Source organism: Panicum virgatum, chromosome 3N, assembly GCF_016808335.1.
Source record: "Panicum virgatum strain AP13 chromosome 3N, P.virgatum_v5, whole genome shotgun sequence".
Lineage (NCBI taxonomy): Eukaryota > Viridiplantae > Streptophyta > Magnoliopsida > Poales > Poaceae > Panicum > Panicum virgatum.
The window spans coordinates 33,164,091-33,182,963 of record NC_053147.1 but is presented as its reverse complement, the minus strand read 5'-3'; the positions used below and the strand labels follow the sequence as shown (position 1 = coordinate 33,182,963).

At 42.0% G+C, this 18,873-nt stretch overlaps 1 protein-coding gene and 1 long non-coding RNA gene across 2 annotated transcripts; one reads left to right on the top strand and one right to left on the bottom strand.

Moving 5' to 3' along the window:
- Positions 1-302: 302 nt before the first annotated feature.
- On the top strand, positions 303-15,730 carry LOC120667756. The gene is made up of 7 exons (XM_039947764.1): positions 303-464; positions 517-598; positions 11,438-11,505; positions 12,330-12,389; positions 14,735-14,840; positions 14,943-15,602; positions 15,685-15,730. The coding sequence occupies exons 1-6, from the start codon at positions 303-305 to the stop codon at positions 15,599-15,601; spliced, it is 1,137 nt and encodes a 378-aa protein (XP_039803698.1). The 3' UTR covers position 15,602; positions 15,685-15,730.
- Positions 15,731-16,957: 1,227 nt separating this feature from the next.
- On the bottom strand, positions 16,958-17,965 carry LOC120668118. Its single transcript, XR_005672243.1, has 2 exons — positions 17,481-17,965; positions 16,958-17,299 (listed from the first exon to the last, which is right to left on the bottom strand). It is a non-coding gene; the product is annotated as an uncharacterized LOC120668118 (long non-coding RNA).
- Positions 17,966-18,873: the final 908 nt, after the last annotated feature.

Here is an 18,873-nt window from a genome sequence, read left to right as displayed (position 1 = left end):
CTTTGCGGTTCCCTGCCTACACCGGTCAGACCGGTCGGCGAAACCGGTCAGACCGGTCCGCCCAGGGCATCGCTAGTGTTGATCGTTTTGACGATCGTTCGCGCGTTCTAACGCACTCGAGTGTGTTGACACGATTCTGTGTCAACACACTTTTTGGCGGCTCCGCTGGGGAACAGATTAATCTGGTTTCAAAAAACCGATGAACAGATTAATCTGGTTTCAAAAAACCGATCTAGTCTAGATTCTCCAAGAAGATGGGTACTCATGGTGAGATCCACAACGACAACATCATCAAGGCGACCATGGAGGAGCTCACTGAAGAGGAGCGCAAGGCCTACCTCATCGCTGAAGAGCACCTGAAGGAGCAGTTTCTTCAGGGATTCAAGAAGGAGCGAGGAGGCCTAGTCAAGAGGGTCGGGGAGTTCGTGATGCCATCGTTCAAATTAAACCAAGACAAGGTCGAGGTACTTCCTAATGATCCCTCTGAGTTAGTTAGGCAATTCTCTCTCATGGTAGATTCGAAAAATATCTGCTGCGCAAGTAGCTTCGGAAGAGACTCTTGCTGGGCTTAATGATGAAATTGCAGCACTCAAAAAAGGTAAAACTGTCGAGGGTGGCGCTCAATTCACGGAATCAGATTCGGCTGGCACATCTTTTACCCAAGATCAATTCTATGGGATGCCGCCGAACTCGTTTCTAGGGCAATCTCCGTTGCCGTCCACTGTTCATGCGTCACCGGTCCCACCGGTCACCTTGACCGGTCAGACTGGTGCAGGCGGTCAGACCGGTTACTCGACCGGTCAGACCAGTATGACAGGACAGCAGCCAGTGCTCTCTGTACCGTACACGTCTAACCCTAGTTCGGCCGTCCCTAGCCGAACTAATGAGATGATGATGTATACAGGGCCTCATGCTACGTCACAGCAGGGATCTGGACCTCATCGAGGGCCGATTTCTAACACTAACATGGCTTACTCCGGTCCTACCATGCAACGTGTTTCATCTTCTCTGAATACTTCGGCCAGTGGTGCTTATCAGGCCGATTTTAGTAGATTTAAAGAAGATTTAGCCAGAGTACTTAAATCTAAACTTGGGATTGATATGGGTGGGTCGCGTTTATATCAAAAGCCATATCCTCCTGAGTTTGATTTTATTTCATATCCTGTTGATTGGCGTATTCCCGAGTTTGTCAAATTCAATGGTGAAGATTCTCGTACGACTTGGGAGCATGTTAGCTAATATATCTTGCAATTGGGAGAAGCGGGTCTTAATGATGCCTTGCGGGTTCGTTTGTTTTCTTTGTCTTTGACTGGAACCGCTTTCTCTTGGTTTTCCTCACTTGCGCCAGGATCTATTTTAAATTGGAATCAATTAGAGCACAAATTTCATGATCACTTCTATAGTGGGGAAGCCGAAGTTCGATTGCTAGACTTGACATCGATTAAACAAACTCGAGATGAAACAGTTTTGGATTACTTTCAAAGATTTAAAGCTTTGAAAAATCGGTGTTTTAATTCATTTCTTTCAGAAAAGGATTTGGCGGATTTAGCGTTTAATGGCTTGCGTTCTTACTTGAAGGAAAAACTTGAAGGTTTTGATTACATTACGGTTAATCATTTGCAAATGCGAGCCATTGGCACCGAATTTAAGTATAAAAATCTTAAAGATACTTTCAAGCCTCATCGGTCCAACACACATGTTCTTGATCCTGATTCGGATGGTTCCGACGATGATAGTAAGGAAATATATGCCGCTGAATTTGTTTGGCCATCAAAGGCCAAACCCGGTTCGGTTCCGTCTCTCAAGCCGATTCAAAAGAATCGGCAAGAGGAGCCGAAATTTACTTTTGATGTTTCTAAGTGTGATCGGATTTTTGATGAATTGCTTAAGAATGGTAACATCCGATTGTCACATGCTATTCCATCTCCCGACAAACTTAGACGACATGCATATTGTAAGTGGCATAACTCTACATCTCATGCTACTAATGATTGTAATATTTTTGGTCGACATGTACAATCGGCTATTAATGAAGGACGGTTGGTACTTTCTGAGATGCAAATTGACAAAGCTCCTTTCCCTGTTCATACGCTGGAATTGAACAATCCAAAGGTGCTCATTCGGCCGGAACAAGCCGAAGGAGCTAAGGGGAAGCATGTTGTCATCGGTGATCCAAGACCGATGGATACAAGTGATAAAATCCTTGCTCGTGAAGTTGTCAAAGAAAAAACTGATGATGGAAAGGATACTTTGAAGATCATTGTCAGAAAATCCCAGACTCGGGGGCAAGGAAGCTCTCCACCAGAAAATCGGTCTGCTGATCAGGCACGACCGGTCAGACCGGTGTCTGCGACCGGTCAGACCGGTCCGACCGGTCAGACCGGTTCTTCCAACCGGTCAGACCGCCCTGGTGACCGTCCCCGGACCTTCAAGCCAAAACGTCCGAAAGTGGGTACTTGGAAGAACAATGAAGTGAAGGTGCAGGGAAGAACTGCTAATCAGAAGCCCACCTTCAACCAGTTGTTGAACAAGTACACAAAGGCTGTTCAAAACGATCGGCCGTTAAAAAAGAGACCGCGTTCACCACCGCATCAAGATCGTCCAGCGTCCCCAAGGGGGGAATTCAGAAGACGCAGAGGCGATGTGGTCGCATTGTATCCTCCTCAGAAGATGTATGCTACCATGCCATGGGTGCTACCGGCATCAAATGCAACAAATCCGATGTGGGAGCATGAAGGGATATGGATGCAGTGTTTTCCGATGCCTTATCCTCCACATTATCGAGGGGAAAGCTCCAGAGTACCAGTACATGACCGATTGGGACCACGCCAATCTGGTCCAGTGCAGCAGGCTGCACCGGTCAGACTGGTCACCTCCGACCGGTCTCATCAGAGGCCGGGCCAAGCTCCTGTTCCAAGGTTCGAGTATCGCATCAAGGAGAGGAAGGAGGAGCAGAAGCTTGTGGCCGACTCATAGAAGCTTAAAGCCGATTTTGTGGTTCAAATCGGTGAAATCGAAGTGCCCATAAAAGATATGGGCAAGAAACCGATGGATGTAGATACATCAGTTGATGTTCCTTCACAAAAGCCGGTCATGGCTAATGATCATGAGGCCGGTAGCAGCAAGGGTGCAACGGATAAGTACCATCAGGCTAGATGGTGCCCTTCGGGATTAACTCATACACAAAAAAGGAAATTGCAGCGCCTCCGCAACAAAGAAAAGAAGGAACATGAGAAGGAGAAGATGAGGGATGAGGAATTCAACAGATACAGGCCTATGTTCCCTCAAAGCAAGGTGTGGAAAGCTAAGATAGCTGACCAGCAAGACAGACTGGTCGGACCGCCACAGCCGACCGGTCAGACCGGTCAGGAGGACCAGTCAGACCGCTCTGATCAACCGATCAGACTGATCGAGCCCAGTGCAGAGGCAATAGCCGAATCGGTGTTGCCCGTTTCGGTTCCTTCTGTTGGTGAAGCCCTAGCGATTCCTTCGGCAGCTGAAGACGAAGAATTGGTGGATTATGAAGCATCTCCAGAGCGCACCAATTTGGAAATCAATGTGGTACATTTGTCTTCTGATTACTTCGTGGTTTCGGAGGAGGACATGGCTCATCTTCAGTTTGGACCCTGTGAAGCTGTGTTCCAGAAGCCGAGCGAGAAGGACAACCACCTCAAGGCTCTTTACATGAGGGGACACATCAACGGGAAGCCTGTAACTCTCATGTTAGTAGATGGTGGGGCCATTGTAAATCTTATGCCCTACTCGCTGTACAAGAAGCTCGGTGGCCAAGACGAAGACTTGAACAAGACGAACATGACCGTCAGTGGTGTTGGAGGGAGCGAGCCTCTTAGCGCCAAAGGAGTTGCTTCCATGGAGCTCACTATTGGAAGTAAGACGCTTGCTACAGCTTTCTTCGTCACGGAAGTGCAAGGTAACTACAATTTGATTCTTGGGAGGGATTGGATTCATGCAAATCAGTGTGTTCCTTCTACCTTGCATCAGTTTCTTGTTCAGTGGATCGGCGATGAGATTGAGATTGTCCATGGAGACACTTCATCCTTTGTTGCTTTGGCCGATTCAGATTCCATTAGTGCACACGACAACGTCAAATGTTTATCGGGCGTGGACCTGTCCGATTTTGATTTGATCAGTTGTACTAAGGATGGTTTTGTTTCTGCTATACTAAAGCCGATGGATAATCGGCTAAATCATTAAATGTAAATCAGATGAGTACAACAGAAGCTCCAGAAGAGACCGGTCAGACCGCCCGTGCCGACCGGTCAGACCGGTCATGTCCCGTTTTCGGCGCACAGGGCCGACCGGTCAGACCGGACACCCCGACCGGTCAGACCGGTCTAACGCAGAGTGGCTGCAGCAGAGGCTAGATCAACATCGGGCGCGTACGAACGATATGTGTGAAGCCTTTGAAGATTCTGATGATCTAGATAAGCTGGGTTAAGGGTTTACATCGGCCGATCCTTTAGAAAAGGTAGATATTGGTGATGGAACTATTCCTAGGCCGACTTTTGTAAACAAAAAATTATCGGCCGAATATAAAGCCGATTTGGTTAATTTATTGAAGGAATATGTTGATTGTTTCGCTTGGGAGTATCATGAAATGCCTGGTTTGAGTCGTGATCTTGTTGAGCATCGTTTACCAATTAAAGCTGGTTTTAGACCTTATAAACAACCGGTTAGGCGTTTCAATCCCATTATTTATGACCGAATTAAAACTGAAATTAATCATTTACTTGATGCTGGATTTATTCGGTCTTGTCGTTATGCTGATTGGATCTCTAATATTGTGCCCGTTGAGAAAAAGGATTCGGGGAAAATTAGAGTATGCATTGATTTTAGAGATCTTAATAAAGCTACTCCCAAGGATGAATATCCTATGCCTATAGCCGATATGTTGATCAACGAAGCTTCCGGACATCGTGTCATTAGTTTTCTTGATGGTAACGCCGGTTACAATCAAATATTCATGGCCGAAGAAGATGTATCTAAAACGGCCTTTAGATGTCCAAGATTTGTCGGCTTATTTGAGTGGGTGGTTATGACTTTTGGTTTGAAAAATGCGGGTGCTACTTATCAAAGAGCTATGAATTTAATCTTCCATGATTTGATTGGTGTCATCTTGGAAGTGTATATTGATGGTATTGTCATTAAATCGGCCGGTTTAGATCATTATTTAGCCGATTTAAGAATTGCTCTTGAAAGGATGCGCCGGTATGGTTTAAAGATGAATCCACTCAAATGTGCTTTTGGTGTATCGGCTCGAAAGTTTCTTGGCTTTATTATTCATGAGAAGGGAATAGAGATTGATCCTAAGAGAGTTGAAGCCATGAAGAAGGTTGAAGCCCCTACATGCAAGAAGGATTTACAGAAGTTCTTGGACAAGATAAATTTCTTGAGAAGATTTATATCTAACTTGTCTGGGAAGATCGATGCTTTTACTCCTATTCTTCGGTTAAAAGATGAAACCGAATTTGCTTGGGGGGCAAAACAGCAAGAAGCATTTGAGAAGATCAAGATTTATTTGTCTTCACCACCTGTACTCAAAGCACCTAGGAGAGGAGTACCTTTCAGACTTTATGTGGCTGCTGAAGACAAGGTTATTGGGGCTGTTTTGACTCAAGAGACCGAAGGGAAGGAATATATTATTACATATTTAAGCCGACAACTTATTGATGCGGAGACGAGGTATACATTTATTGAGAAGTTATGTTTGTCTCTTTATTATGCTTGTATCAAATTGAGACATTATCTATTATCTAGTACTTGCATAGTAGTATGTCAAACCGATGTGATCAAACATATGTTACAGAAACCGATTTTGAGTGGTAGAATCGGTAAGTGGGATTATGCTTTGGTTGAGTATGATTTGGCTTGTGAACCTTTGAAATCTATGAGAGGCCAAATTATAGCGGATTTTATTGTTGAGCATCAGATTAATGACAAGTATGATTTAGAAGTCGGCTACATTACTTGCACACCATGGAAAATGTACTTTGATGGATCGGTTTGTGATGATGGTCAAGGGATTGGTGCTGTTCTTATTTCTCCGAATGGTGCTATTTTTGAATTTTCAAACCGATTGGAAGAAGAGTGCACAAATAATCAAGTTGAATATGAAGCTCTTCTATTAGGCTTGGAATTCTTGCAATCCATGTGCGTGAAGCATGTTGAAGCCTTTGGAGATTCTCTTCTGGTGGTGCAGCAAGTATCTAAGGTATGCCAGTGTTACAATGGTTCTCTAAATGCATATCTTGATAAATGTCTCGATATTATTTCCTCTTTCGATGAATTTATTATCAAACATATTCCGAGGGAGGAGAATGGAAAGGCAAATACTCTGGCACAACAAGCATCTGGCTATAATGTTACGAAAAAATATTTCAATATTCGCAAGCCGATGCAAACGAAAGTCGAGTGTCTGGTTCTGGACGCACCGGTCCGACCGGTCAGCGAAACCAGTCTGACCGCCTAGAACGGTCACACCGGTCCGGAGACCGGCCTGACCAGTGATGCTGTTGTTGGTTCTAATTCGGCCAAAAAAGATGATTTAATTGTCTCGGCCGAAGCCCAGGATTGGAGAGTTCCTCTAATGTCGTATTTGAGAGATCCTGGTCGTGGCGCAGAGAGGAATATTCGGCGTTTGGCTTTCAAGTATGTTTTAATTGACAATGAACTTTAACGTCGGACTGCCGAAGATTTGCTCCTCAAATGTTTAGACTCAGATCAGGCTCGGATTGCTATGGGTGAGGTTCATGAAGGTATTTGTGGTACTCATCAATCGGCTCCTAAGATGAAGTGGTTACTTAGAAGAGCCTGTTTTTATTGGCCCACCATGCTATCCGATTGTTTCAAGTACTATAAAGGATGTGAAGAATGTCAGCGGTTTGGTGATTTATAATTGGTGCCTGCTGCGTTGATGCATCCTATTATTAAACCATGGCCGTTTCGAGGTTGGGGGTTGGATTTCATTGGACAAATTAACCCTCCATCTTCAAAGGGGCATCGTTTCGTGTTGGTTGCTACAGATTATTTCACTAAATGGACCGAAGCGGTTCCTTTGAAAAATATGACGCATAAAGAGGTAATTGAGTTTATTACTGAGCATATTATTCATAGATTCGGCATTCCATAAACTTTGACAACGGATCAAGGTACTTCATTTATATCAAAAGAGGTGCGTGCCTTTGCCGAATCTTACAAGATTAAATTGCTCAATTCATCTCCATACTATACTCAGGCCAATGGGCAGGCCGAGTCTAGTAATAAGATTTTGATCAAACTTGTCAAGAAGAAGATAGAAGAAAATCCTAGGAGGTGGCATGAAGTGTTATCCGAAGCATTATGGGCTCATCGTATATCTAGACATGGTGCTACTAAGGTTACTCCTTTTGAGCTTGTGTACGGTCACGATGCCGTTTTACCCGTTGAGGTGAATCTGGACGCATATAAATTAGCAAAACAAAATGACCTCTCCGCTGTTGATTATCATGATATGATGATGGATAATATTGATGAGGTGACCAACAAGCGTTTGAAGGCTTTGAAGGAAATTGAGAAGTACAAGCTTCGGGTGGCTAGAGCCTACAACAAGAAGGTAAAACTTAAGTCTTTTCAGGTTGGAGATCTAGTTTGGAAGATAATTTTGCCTCTTGGGATGAAAAGCAACAAGTTTGGCAAATGGTCGCCAAGTTGGGAGGGTCCTTACAAGATTATCAAGGTTATCTCTGGTAATTCATATATGATGGAGACGGTGCAAGGTGAGCGTCTACCTAGAGCTATCAACGGGAGATACTTGAAGAAATTTTATCCTAGCATATGGCAAAGTGCATGAAGACAAAGACGACCGGTATTGTATATCGCCCTTAATTTTGTTTTTAGACTTGTATGCTCTGTGTAAAACATGTACATCAGGATAGTTCTTGCTTTTTGGCTTGTGAAACTCACCAAAAAGCAGGGGGCATATGTTGACAGCCAAATTTGGCATCTGTTGAGGCCGACCGGTCTGACCGGTCGGGCCGGCCGGTCAGACCGGTCGGGCCGGCCGGTCAGACCGGGCGGGTCTGTACAGTCCGAGTAGAATTAGGTTTTTTGTAAAGAGTCCTTATGTAATTCTACTCGTGAAGGGGTATATCTTCCCCGGCCTATAAATATAAAGACTAAGGCCGATTGAGGTTATTCCCAATCGAATCAATACAAAAAATCGTATTACTTTTATCTCTCAAACCCTACCCTTTTCCAACCCTAGATTGCTTTCTTCCTTCGTCCCGGCGGCGTTTGAAGACGTTCTGAGTGGCCTGCCGACCTCAGAGCAACCCTACGATCACGAGCTCCGACGGGGTCCCTCCCGAGCTCGCTGTTCTAGGTCTTCGCGGTTCCCTGCCTGCACCGGTCAGACCGGTCGGCGAAACCGGTCACACCGGTCCGCCCAGGGCATCGCTGGTGTTGATCGTTTTGACGATCGTTCGCGTGTTCTAGCGCACTCGAGTGTGTTGATGCGATTCTGTGTCAACACAAGAAATACGTAAAAGCGTAGGAAGTTTAGAACGCCCTAGAAAACAAAAACCCTCCCAATTCTAAGGTACATGGCAAAAAGAAAAAGGATGGAATATGTACTACCTTTACATAATTTTTTATTCTTTGTATGACTCTTGTGGTCTTACTTTAAGATATAATTTCTCGTCTTGCCACTTGATTAATCCATATTCTCTTTTGATCTCTTTCACCATCTAAAAATGATGGTTTTTCCCTTTCTCCACTTTTCTAGTAGTGGTGTTCTCTCTTATCCTATTGCCCTTTGGCTAGCGCATATAGTTTTGCCACAAAATAAAATCGAATATTGTAAATATATGATAAATGAGGGAGAAACATGAAAGCCAACCGAACTACGACCTGAAAAATGCTTAGAGAAATTTAGGGACAAATTATCATGTTTTCTACTAGACATTTCTACCTTTCTTTTTGATACATCCATTGATACTTTATGCTGCTAAGATATCATTATTGATTTTGTTTGTGCTCAACCTTTTTATATTGTGAAAAAAATGGAACAATGGGCCCTTATAAAAGTGCATATAAGGGCTTATTTAGTTGGTGAAAATTTTTGGGCCAAATTTTTTTGGAAGAGAATATTATCATTTAGGAGTGGTAAATGTAGACTAATTATAAAACTAATTATATATCTCAACTAGAAATCGCGAGACGAATCTAACTAGGGTAATTAGTCTATGATTATTGTAGCATCACTGTTGCAAAATTATAGATTAAGTAGACTCATTAAATTCGTCTCGCAATTTACAACTCATTCGTGTAATAAATTATTTTATTCATCTACATTTAATACTTCATACATGTAATATTCTTTTGATTAAGGATGGATCTAAACATCCGAATTCTTCAAACAAATTTGATATTTTAAAATAGATATGCTTAAAATTTTATGCTAATCTTTTTTTATATTATCAAGCATATTATTACACATAAGAATAAAATTTTGTATAATTTTTTTATGTATTATTTGCTCCCTACAATTAAAAAGGTGAAAAAAGATTCGTATCCGTATCCGATCCGTATTCGAATTTTTATATCTATTATTTGAGAATATATATGATAAATTTGAGGCTTAGTTTTTATGAATCTTTACAAGATCAATGTTAAATACAAAGTTATGAATTTACATAGTAAATTCTAAATCTTATTTGTCCATAATCGAAGAAAAATGACCAAAAATCTGACATCCGAATAGACATCCGAATCCATCCTTACTTTTGATAGGACGGATGAAAATTGTTATTTTGGAAACTAAATAGGTCCTAAATGAATAAAAAGTGCGACTTATCAATCCCGATATTGAATTTACAAGCGGCCGGACGGAAGCGCACTCGCGGTCGATTTGACCGGCCATCCACTTCTTTTCCTTCTAACGGAAAATGCAATCCCTGGTTTCCGTTTTTTTACTCCCACTCCCCGGCCGCAGTACTGCCCCGCTTCCTCACACGCGGATCTTTTTTCAGTTTTTGAAATTTATTTTCTACCTCTAAACTAGGTACTAAGTTTTGCTTCAATTTTTTTTAATTCTGATATGTTTCTCTAAAAGTTGTTTTCTAAATTTTTTGTCTCCCAAATTTGATCTTTATTTTTTTTTGCTTTCAAATTTTTTGCTTCTAAAAATATTATTCCTGAAATTTGTTCTTAAACTTTTTTGTGTTTCCAAATATTTTTGTTTGGACTTTTTTTTTGCTCCTAAACTTTTTGCTTGTACAAAAATTTTGCACCTTGATTTTTATTTTCAAAATTCATTGATTCAAAGTTTTACAGAATATTTCTATTAATAGATTTTTCTTTCATTTTTTCAAAATTTTATTCAGAATTGTTTGTATAAATTTGGTTAATTTTTTATTTGCATAATTTAGGTTAGTTTTTAAATAATATACAAATATGTTACTGTAGCTTTTTTTGATTGAGCGGCCAGCTTGTTTTGATTGAGCGGCCAGCTTGTTTCTATATATTAGTCCCCCGCGGCTCCGTGGGCACTCAGACAGTCCACGTCACCGAAAATTTTACTGCTCATTGGATGACTATCGGACGGTAAAGATTGTTCTGCACGCCTATCGGACGGTAAATATTGTTCTGCACGGTTGAAACTGTAGCGCCGTCTACCACGTCTACGTATTCACACCAAGGTAATAAAGCGCTCAGCCAATCCACGTCGTCAAAAATTTTATTTCTCCACGGTTGAAACTCCAGCTCCGTCTACCGCGTTTACGTGTTCACAAGGTAATAACTACGCACCTATTTTTCTCTGCGTTCACATCATGCTCATGCTTGAAGTGGTGGCGTGGAGTCGTAAAGTGAACAGCCCGCCTCGAGCTTCGCTCCACTGACCTTTCAAATCACCAGACCGCAGCGAGCTCCTCTTCCTAGCACCTCCCATGAAACCGCGTCTCTCTACTTCCCCGTTGGCATCCATCTTTGCGGTTCGCTCATGCATTTTGATTCACTCGGAGAGAGGTCTCGTTCGCTCGGCTGAAGGTTCTTGCTAAGGGATTTCCCATCGATTTGTCATGCATTTCGATTCGCTCGGCTGAGGCTTCTTCCTCTGGGATTTCTCCTACGCTCGGTTGAAGGTTCTTACTGAGGGATTTCCCATCGATTTGGTAAGCAATTATTCCCCTTCCATTTGTTCTTTCAATTCTGCGCGCCTAGTTCTTATGGAAACATTTAAGCTCTTGATTTATATTTTTGCTCCTCTTCCTAGCAGCTCCCGTGAAACCGCGTCTCTCTACTTTCCCGTTGGCATCCTTCTTTGCGGTTCGCTCCTGCATTTTGATTCACTCGGAGAGAGGTCTCGTTTGCTCGGCTGAAGGTTCTTGCTAAGGGATTTCCCATCGATTTGTCATGCATTTCGATTCACTCGGCTGAGGCTCCTTCCTCTGGGATTTCTCCTTCGCTCGGTTGAAGGTTCTTACTGAGGGATTTCCCATCGATTTGGTAAGCAATTATTCCCCTTCCATTTGTTCTTTCAAGTCTGCGCGCCTAGTTCTTATGGAAACATTTAAGGTTTTGATTTATATTTTTCCTGCTCGTTGAATGTAAAGGTTTGCGATTCAGTCGCGCGTCTCGACCTTCTGTCCGTGAAAGTTCCAATCGCCACGGTTTCAAGATCTGATCCTCCCATTTGTTTTTTTTTTGATAACTGAGCGCTGAAACGAACATTGAATTCGGTTTAACAGGTTGGTTACTCTTCTGAACTAAAGATCTTTATGATTGATTTACATTTATTGAGTAATGTTTACAGTGCTGCTCATTCTAGCGCTGTCTTTAAATATCCTGATATTCCATGTGTTTTAGTTAGCGGCAGGGAAAAAAATGGTTTGCTGAGTTTTTAACTTAGTTATATAGGCATGGTCCTTGTGGAAATCAATGCTATATTTATACAAAAAAATGTTTTCCGGCCATTTATTGCGAAACAACAGTAAACTAATATTGCCTAGCCACTGGATACAGAAGGGTAACCTAATTAGACTGACATAACCTAATTAAATAGGATGCTTACCAGTTAGTCAGCTTATTATAAAGTGACAACAATCTAGACCTATGAACCGATTACACTGAGAAGACTATCCTAACTATGTACATGCATAGCACGTGATCGTTACGATTATATTGCATATGTATTAGTGTTCTCTGTATTGCTTAATATTCGTACCTGTACAATTATTATGTGTACCTCAGTTATTTCTACTACATCTATTAAATTCTGTTACTAAATGCTTGGAGGTTACTAATTAGTTTTCTCCCTGAAATCCTGGTAGGTTACATCTATCAAACTATTCACATCTCGTTTGTGCCTTGGTGCTACTTTAATTATTCAGGTACATCACTTTAATATGCCCGTTTCCCTTTTTTTTCAGTAAGTACCTTAGATCACTGCCTTCGTGTAAACAGTATGACTCCGCCCGGTGGGAGCTCCATAGATTTTCTTGCTAGCTTGTCTAGACATTACTGCCTTCCATATGCCTCATTGATAACCGAGATTGGATTTGATGGGGATATATTATGCGGAGTTGAATTGGAATTGCCTCAACTAGAGCTTGTTATACCTCGACATCGCTATTTTTTTTGGACTACTGTTACCACATCTTTTGCTATGGCCTACGAGCAGTCTGCTTTGCAGGCAATAGCTTTTCTGCATCGCCTTTATATATCCAACAAATGATAGGAATGAATAGGAGTCTGCAGTCTCTACTATTTTCCCATCTATACTAATTTTGGCTTTATGTACACGTGTTTATTCGACGTTGTGCTCAAAAATTTTACCCCCTTGTGTTTATGCTTACTTGGAATGTCATGCTAAAATCTTCTGCCACATTTGGTTGCGGTCCACCAGGACCATTCCAAGTACATAATTAATTCGCCTTTGTAGAGAAAAAACAAAACTGAGATGGAGGGAGGGCCCAAACGACGAAACTCCAACCTCTATGATAGAAACCAAAGTAATGTAATTTTTTTAACTAAAGAAAGTAAGACCTACTAAATTATATTCATTTTAGTTAACCTTTGCAATTTGTTATCCAGCCACTCCAGCTATACACACACCTAATGTTTCTGATCCCGTGGAAGCTCTCCACAAGCGTAGAAAATATTTAAACCAAAAGAAAATGAAAAAAGCAGGTATTAATTCAATTTATTGTTGGTATACAAATAAATAAAATAATGCATGATTGTTCGAAAAATGTGTGCTGACTTCTCTTCAGTACAAAGTGGTCTTGCTGGTGCTCCTCTAAATTGTGGCCATTTTCCAAAGGAATTGATAGATGCGCTGAAAGGTATGGAATTGCCTAGGTCAATTCCATGTTTGCTATTTTTCAGTGCACAAATCTAATATTAACTTATGGGGAAAAAATACAGAATCATACACTGGGAGATCTTATTATGGCTCACCTGATTACGAGTGCCCCCATTGTCATGCTGTTTTTGGGTTTCAAGAGAGAGTAAAGTGTATTTCTTCCCAGCGTGGAAACAGAATCATCTACAATAATTGCTGCAAAGGAGGGAAAGTTGTCATACCTCCTTTTCCACCTAGGCCTGAACCTCTTTCTTCATTGGCTCGGTTTGATGGTGGCCCACGCTCAAAAAAAATTATGAAAAATATAAGACAATACAACTGCTTATTTGCTTTTACATCAATGGGTGCAAATATAGATCGCTCTGTTAATGATGGTCGTGGCCCTCCTATATTCAAAATCAGTGGGCAGGTACATCACCGAATTGGATCTTTACTACCTGCTGATGGAAGTGCTCCGAAATTTTTGCAGCTCTATATATATGATACCTCTAATGAAGTACAGAATCGGATTAATGCTCTCTGTCCTGATGAAATGACAACTGATCCTATTGATCCAACAATTGTTTCCAGTTTAATACAAATGCTTGATACTCATAACCCATTAGCACAAAAATTCAGAATGGCTAGAGATCGATTGGAACAACACAGTGATGAAAATTTTGTTACTAGAATCGTTGGTCCTCGAGGGAGATCCTGCTCAGTATAATCTACCATCAACTGAACAGCTTGCAATGCTTATTGTGGGTGATTTCTCAGCTGATTCTTTCAAACGAGACATAATTATAGAAACAAAATATGGTTACCTCAGGCGTATTTCTTCACTGCACCCAGTCTATATGGCTTTGCAATATCCTTTGTTATTCCCTTTTGGCGAGCGAGGTTACCAAGTCGGTGTTCTTTATAGTGGTCCTGAACAGAACAATAAAAAGAAGAAAACAATAACTATGCAAGATTATTTTCGATACAATTTCCATTATCGTTGGGGCCATGCCAACCCATTTCTCTGTTATGGTCTTCTATCTAGCCAAATCAAAGTTGATGCTCGAGCTGCTATAGACGAAAATAGATTATGGTATGTATTAAAAAACCAATCCAAACTAAGAATTGAAAATTTGCAAGGTATTGCTGATGCTGTTGGCCGTGGTTGCATAGATGGGAGTGAAATGGGCAAGCTAACTGTGCTTCCAGCTTCACATAACGGTGGCCGTAGATACATGGTTCAAAATTACCACGATGGCCTTTATATTCCTCTGAAATTTCATTGTCTTTATATTTCACTTTGTTGCAGAAGATCTCACTTAATCTTCTCTTATTTCTTTGTTTTCCTCTATGGCAAATAACATTTGCACCTCTCTGTTCTTTGCATTTCAGCTTCTTAGGAAAAGCTTACAATGCAGCAAAACTAATGAAGATGAATCTACTCATATTGCTAGCACTAACACTACACAGTTTGCGCAGTGCAAAAGCCAATCAAAAGGTACTTTCGTTTGTGCATTTCATATTTCTGCAGATCCAACTCCTTTGCCCAACTCAGAATTGTAACTAGACGATTTTTTCTTTCCTTTCCATTTGATTGTAGGAAAAGTGGACCAAATTGTTTCATGGGCACAAAGCAAATCCGTAGGTGAAATCACAGTTTCTATTGACACGGGTAAAGACTTCAAGAAGCCAAAGATAGAGCTATCAGTTGCTGTGATAGGCTCTATATTTAGCTTTGTTGCTTCAGTGGACCTTGAAAAGTGTTTAAACAACAAGCTAAAATTTACTATAGCAGTCATCTTGTCCATCATTCTCTCTCTACTGTTTGAGACCTTACTCATGCTGTTCAATACCTTCTACCCTGATAAGGCAGCCTGCATATATAAATACATCACCCTGCCTATTGCAACTATTACTAATCATCTACCTGGCCCTCTAGAGAAGACCAAACCTCATCTGATATCATTCTACCAAGATCTATGCCGTGCAATTACATCCGGAACTCTTGTGTGGATATTGGCATTTTGGTTTCTCATGCCATCTACTGAAGGTTCATTCCAACTTAGATTTAAGAACTCCATCCTAATTCATATCATCGCTACTGTGGTACTACACATTGTCAAAGCAATAAGCTATATTTGGTTCAAGAGTATTGCTTTAATTGCCAATCACTTGAAAGAGAAGACAAATGTTTGTTCAAATGGAGAAGAGCCATCTACTGAAGCCACTCAAACCATTAATGCACCTACTACTGTCTGAGGTAAATTCTGAATAAAACATGTATCTCTTCTACTTATAATCTCTTACAAAACTACTGACCACTGTATAATAATTTTATGCAAGTATTTGCATAATCTTTGCTGCAAGTAATCAACGTTTCCAAAAAAAGAAAAGAAGAAAAAAAGAAGAGCAGAACTTCATCAAGTTACAAGCAGCAACAATGCATCTTAGTTTATTTTATCCAAGTTAGAATATGCAGTACCGCAGTGGAAAACCACTTTGGTAGAACGCGGTATAAATGCACATCCCTTTTAGTGATGATTAGCAGTAGCAATAGCTGAATCATTCTGCAAGTATTAGCTGTCATTGTACATTGAAAAACTGTAGCACTGTCTACACTCTGTGTACTAAGCTAATATTATCGTGCACTAATCCCATTTCCAGCATCATATATTTGTTTCCAAATATTCAATGTACTGAGGAATACCTATTATTAAGCTGATATAACAGTCTACTATGTCTAAACTATATCTTACCTCTCGATTGTTACAGAGCTCCCAAATGCACATTTTTTTGGTCCATCCCATATAGACTGCAGCCCATTACAAATTACATGGCCCATCGCATGAAACAGAGCCCCCAAACGTATACTCTTTTTTGGGACATTTAATATGGACTGCAGCCCATTACAAGTTACATGGCCAATCATAGGAATATTCGACTTCATATAAATTCAGATCCATTACACTTTCTTTACCATTGCATATCATCTAATATTACAAATTAATAATTAAATCAAAAAACACCTCCGATCTACGCGCGCGCAATCCACTAGTTTTGATTGAGTGGAGAGCGAGACGAGATAACGTGAGGTAAGGAACTCTGGCAAGCGGGGCCGAACACATGAGCTTAATATGGACCCGCGGCCTGTTGCCGCAATGATTACGGACAATGTCTGTCTGCCGTCGACGGCAGGAAGCCGAATTTACGGGCAACCGTAAATTGGCGGCCCCCCTTATCAATAGGGGCCAATACGGTCCAAAGTAGTTCTTTATTTTTTTTGAATAAGGCGCGTAACAGAAGTATAGGTAACGTCATGCCCATGTGGATGAAAGCGGTCCGAAACGATTGGGAAAATACTCTAACCACTTTCGTTTTCATATTTTTATGCGTGAACGGGTACGGGAACGGGAGAGCTCGATCGGAAAAACGAAATCGAATACACGGGAAAACGAAATCGAAATAATTCGATCGGAAGCATGTCGATAACGGTCGGGAAGCGGTATTTAAAAGCGGGAACATCAATTCATGTAACCACTTCAAACGTAGAACTCGACACAATAGATTCAACCATACATACATAATACATAGGGAAGCAAAACTATAATCTGTAGATAGGTAAATAGCACCACGACATAACATTAAGCCTTCACATAACAAATAACATGCCATAGTCTCATACTGTCATAACCGATGACATGCCATCACAGTCAACACAACAAAAGTCCACACTCATACAAATAATAGGTGAATAGGTCCACTGTCCACAAACAGTCACACACCGACACACAAACACAAACACAAACACAAGAACACTGGATACACCATTCCCACCTTGACTTGGCAAAGAGGCTGATGGCGGGCTAGATGCAGGAGTCCCATTTGCAGATGCTGAAGATAGACATAGACCTAGATCCTGACTAGGGCTTCCACTTGCTAACCTAGACCTCTTGCATCCTATAAAGATAAGAAATGCTGAAATATATAAGACGATTGCAACAATTAAGTTGTATCTAGTAAACTAATTAACTTGCTGATCTAGACCTCTTGCATCTAGTAAACTAATTAACTTGTTGACTACACTCTACAGAACCACATCAACATGAAAACATGTACATTGATCAAATTCGTATATTACCTGGTGCTGGAAAAGGAGCTAGAGTGCTTCTGTTCACCGGCGGCGCCGGCTCCAGGAAGGGAAGCCTTGTGGCGGACGATGCAGAAGTTGAACCGAAAGATGGCCCTTGTTTGGTCCGCGGCTTCATGGGTCCTGACATCCTGAGCGCCAGGGATAGGGGCACAAGGCGGCGAGGAGGTGCTGCTGTGCTAGATCTAGGCCTCCGAGGTGACGAGATGGCTCCTCTGCTCCTGGGCTCTTGGTCCTGCCGGCGGCAGGTGGAGGGCGGCAGGGCGCAGCCGTGCCGGGGAAATCGAGCGCGCGGCCGTGCGAGAAGGTCGGAGGGAGGACAGGAGGGGCGCCAAGGCCGGTCTGGTGGTGCACCACCGTCCACCGGCGGTCGGAGTGGGAGAGGGCACGATGGGGGCGGGCGGCGCCGCGGCTGGGTGTCGTATGATGGGGGCGGGCGGTGCCGCGGCTGGGTGTCGTGCGGGCGTGCGGCGCTGGCGCGCGACTGCGCGAGGGTGGGACTCGGGAGGTTAGGGTTTGGTGGAGGGTGGGCGCGCGAATGGGCCTTGGGCCGTGAGGTGCGATGGCTTTGGCTGGTGTGGGCTGTTGTAATTCGAGAATATCGCGGGAAAATACCGAGTTAAAAACGGGATCCGCTAATTTGGTCGGGAAAAGTCCCCAACCGATTTCGATCCCGATTTCGCCGAGTTTCCCCGAATTTTTTCCTGATTTCGTTTTTCCTGAAAATACGGCATTCGATCAGGAAAATCGAGATACAGTGTCGGTTGGTACGGGATTTTCCGTTCCCGCTTTCATCCCTAACTGTATCAAAAAAATGTCGGTGCCATTTTGGTTAATTTATTTTTCTCATTGGAAGCCTCAATGTCTGACGAATGACCGGATCCTTCGTCTATCGTGATATGTGCCTCTCATACTTTTCTAGCACAAATGAGATCACACGGCGCCCGCTGAAACCCAAGCTGCAAGGCACATGAAAACCCGGTAACCCGTGATGATCATTAGGGCCCGTTTAGTTCCCAAACAAAAAAAAATTTCGGTGTCACATCAATAGTTTGACCAGATGTCGGAACGGTTTTTCGGATACTAATTAAAAAACTAATTTCAGAACTCACCTGGAAACCGCGAGACGAATTTTTTGAGACCTTTGACCGCATCATTAGCACATGTGGGTTACTGTAGCACTATGGCTAATCATGCACTAATTAGGCTCAAAAGATTCGTCTCGTCGTGTACATCCAAACTGTGTAATTAGTTTTGTTGTTTAATTATATTTAATGCTCCATACATGTGTCCAAAGGGGAAGGCACAAATTTCAAGGTGAAAATTTTTAGAACTAAACGCCCCTTAGTATTGCATGGATAGCATGGGGGTATATGGCATTCAT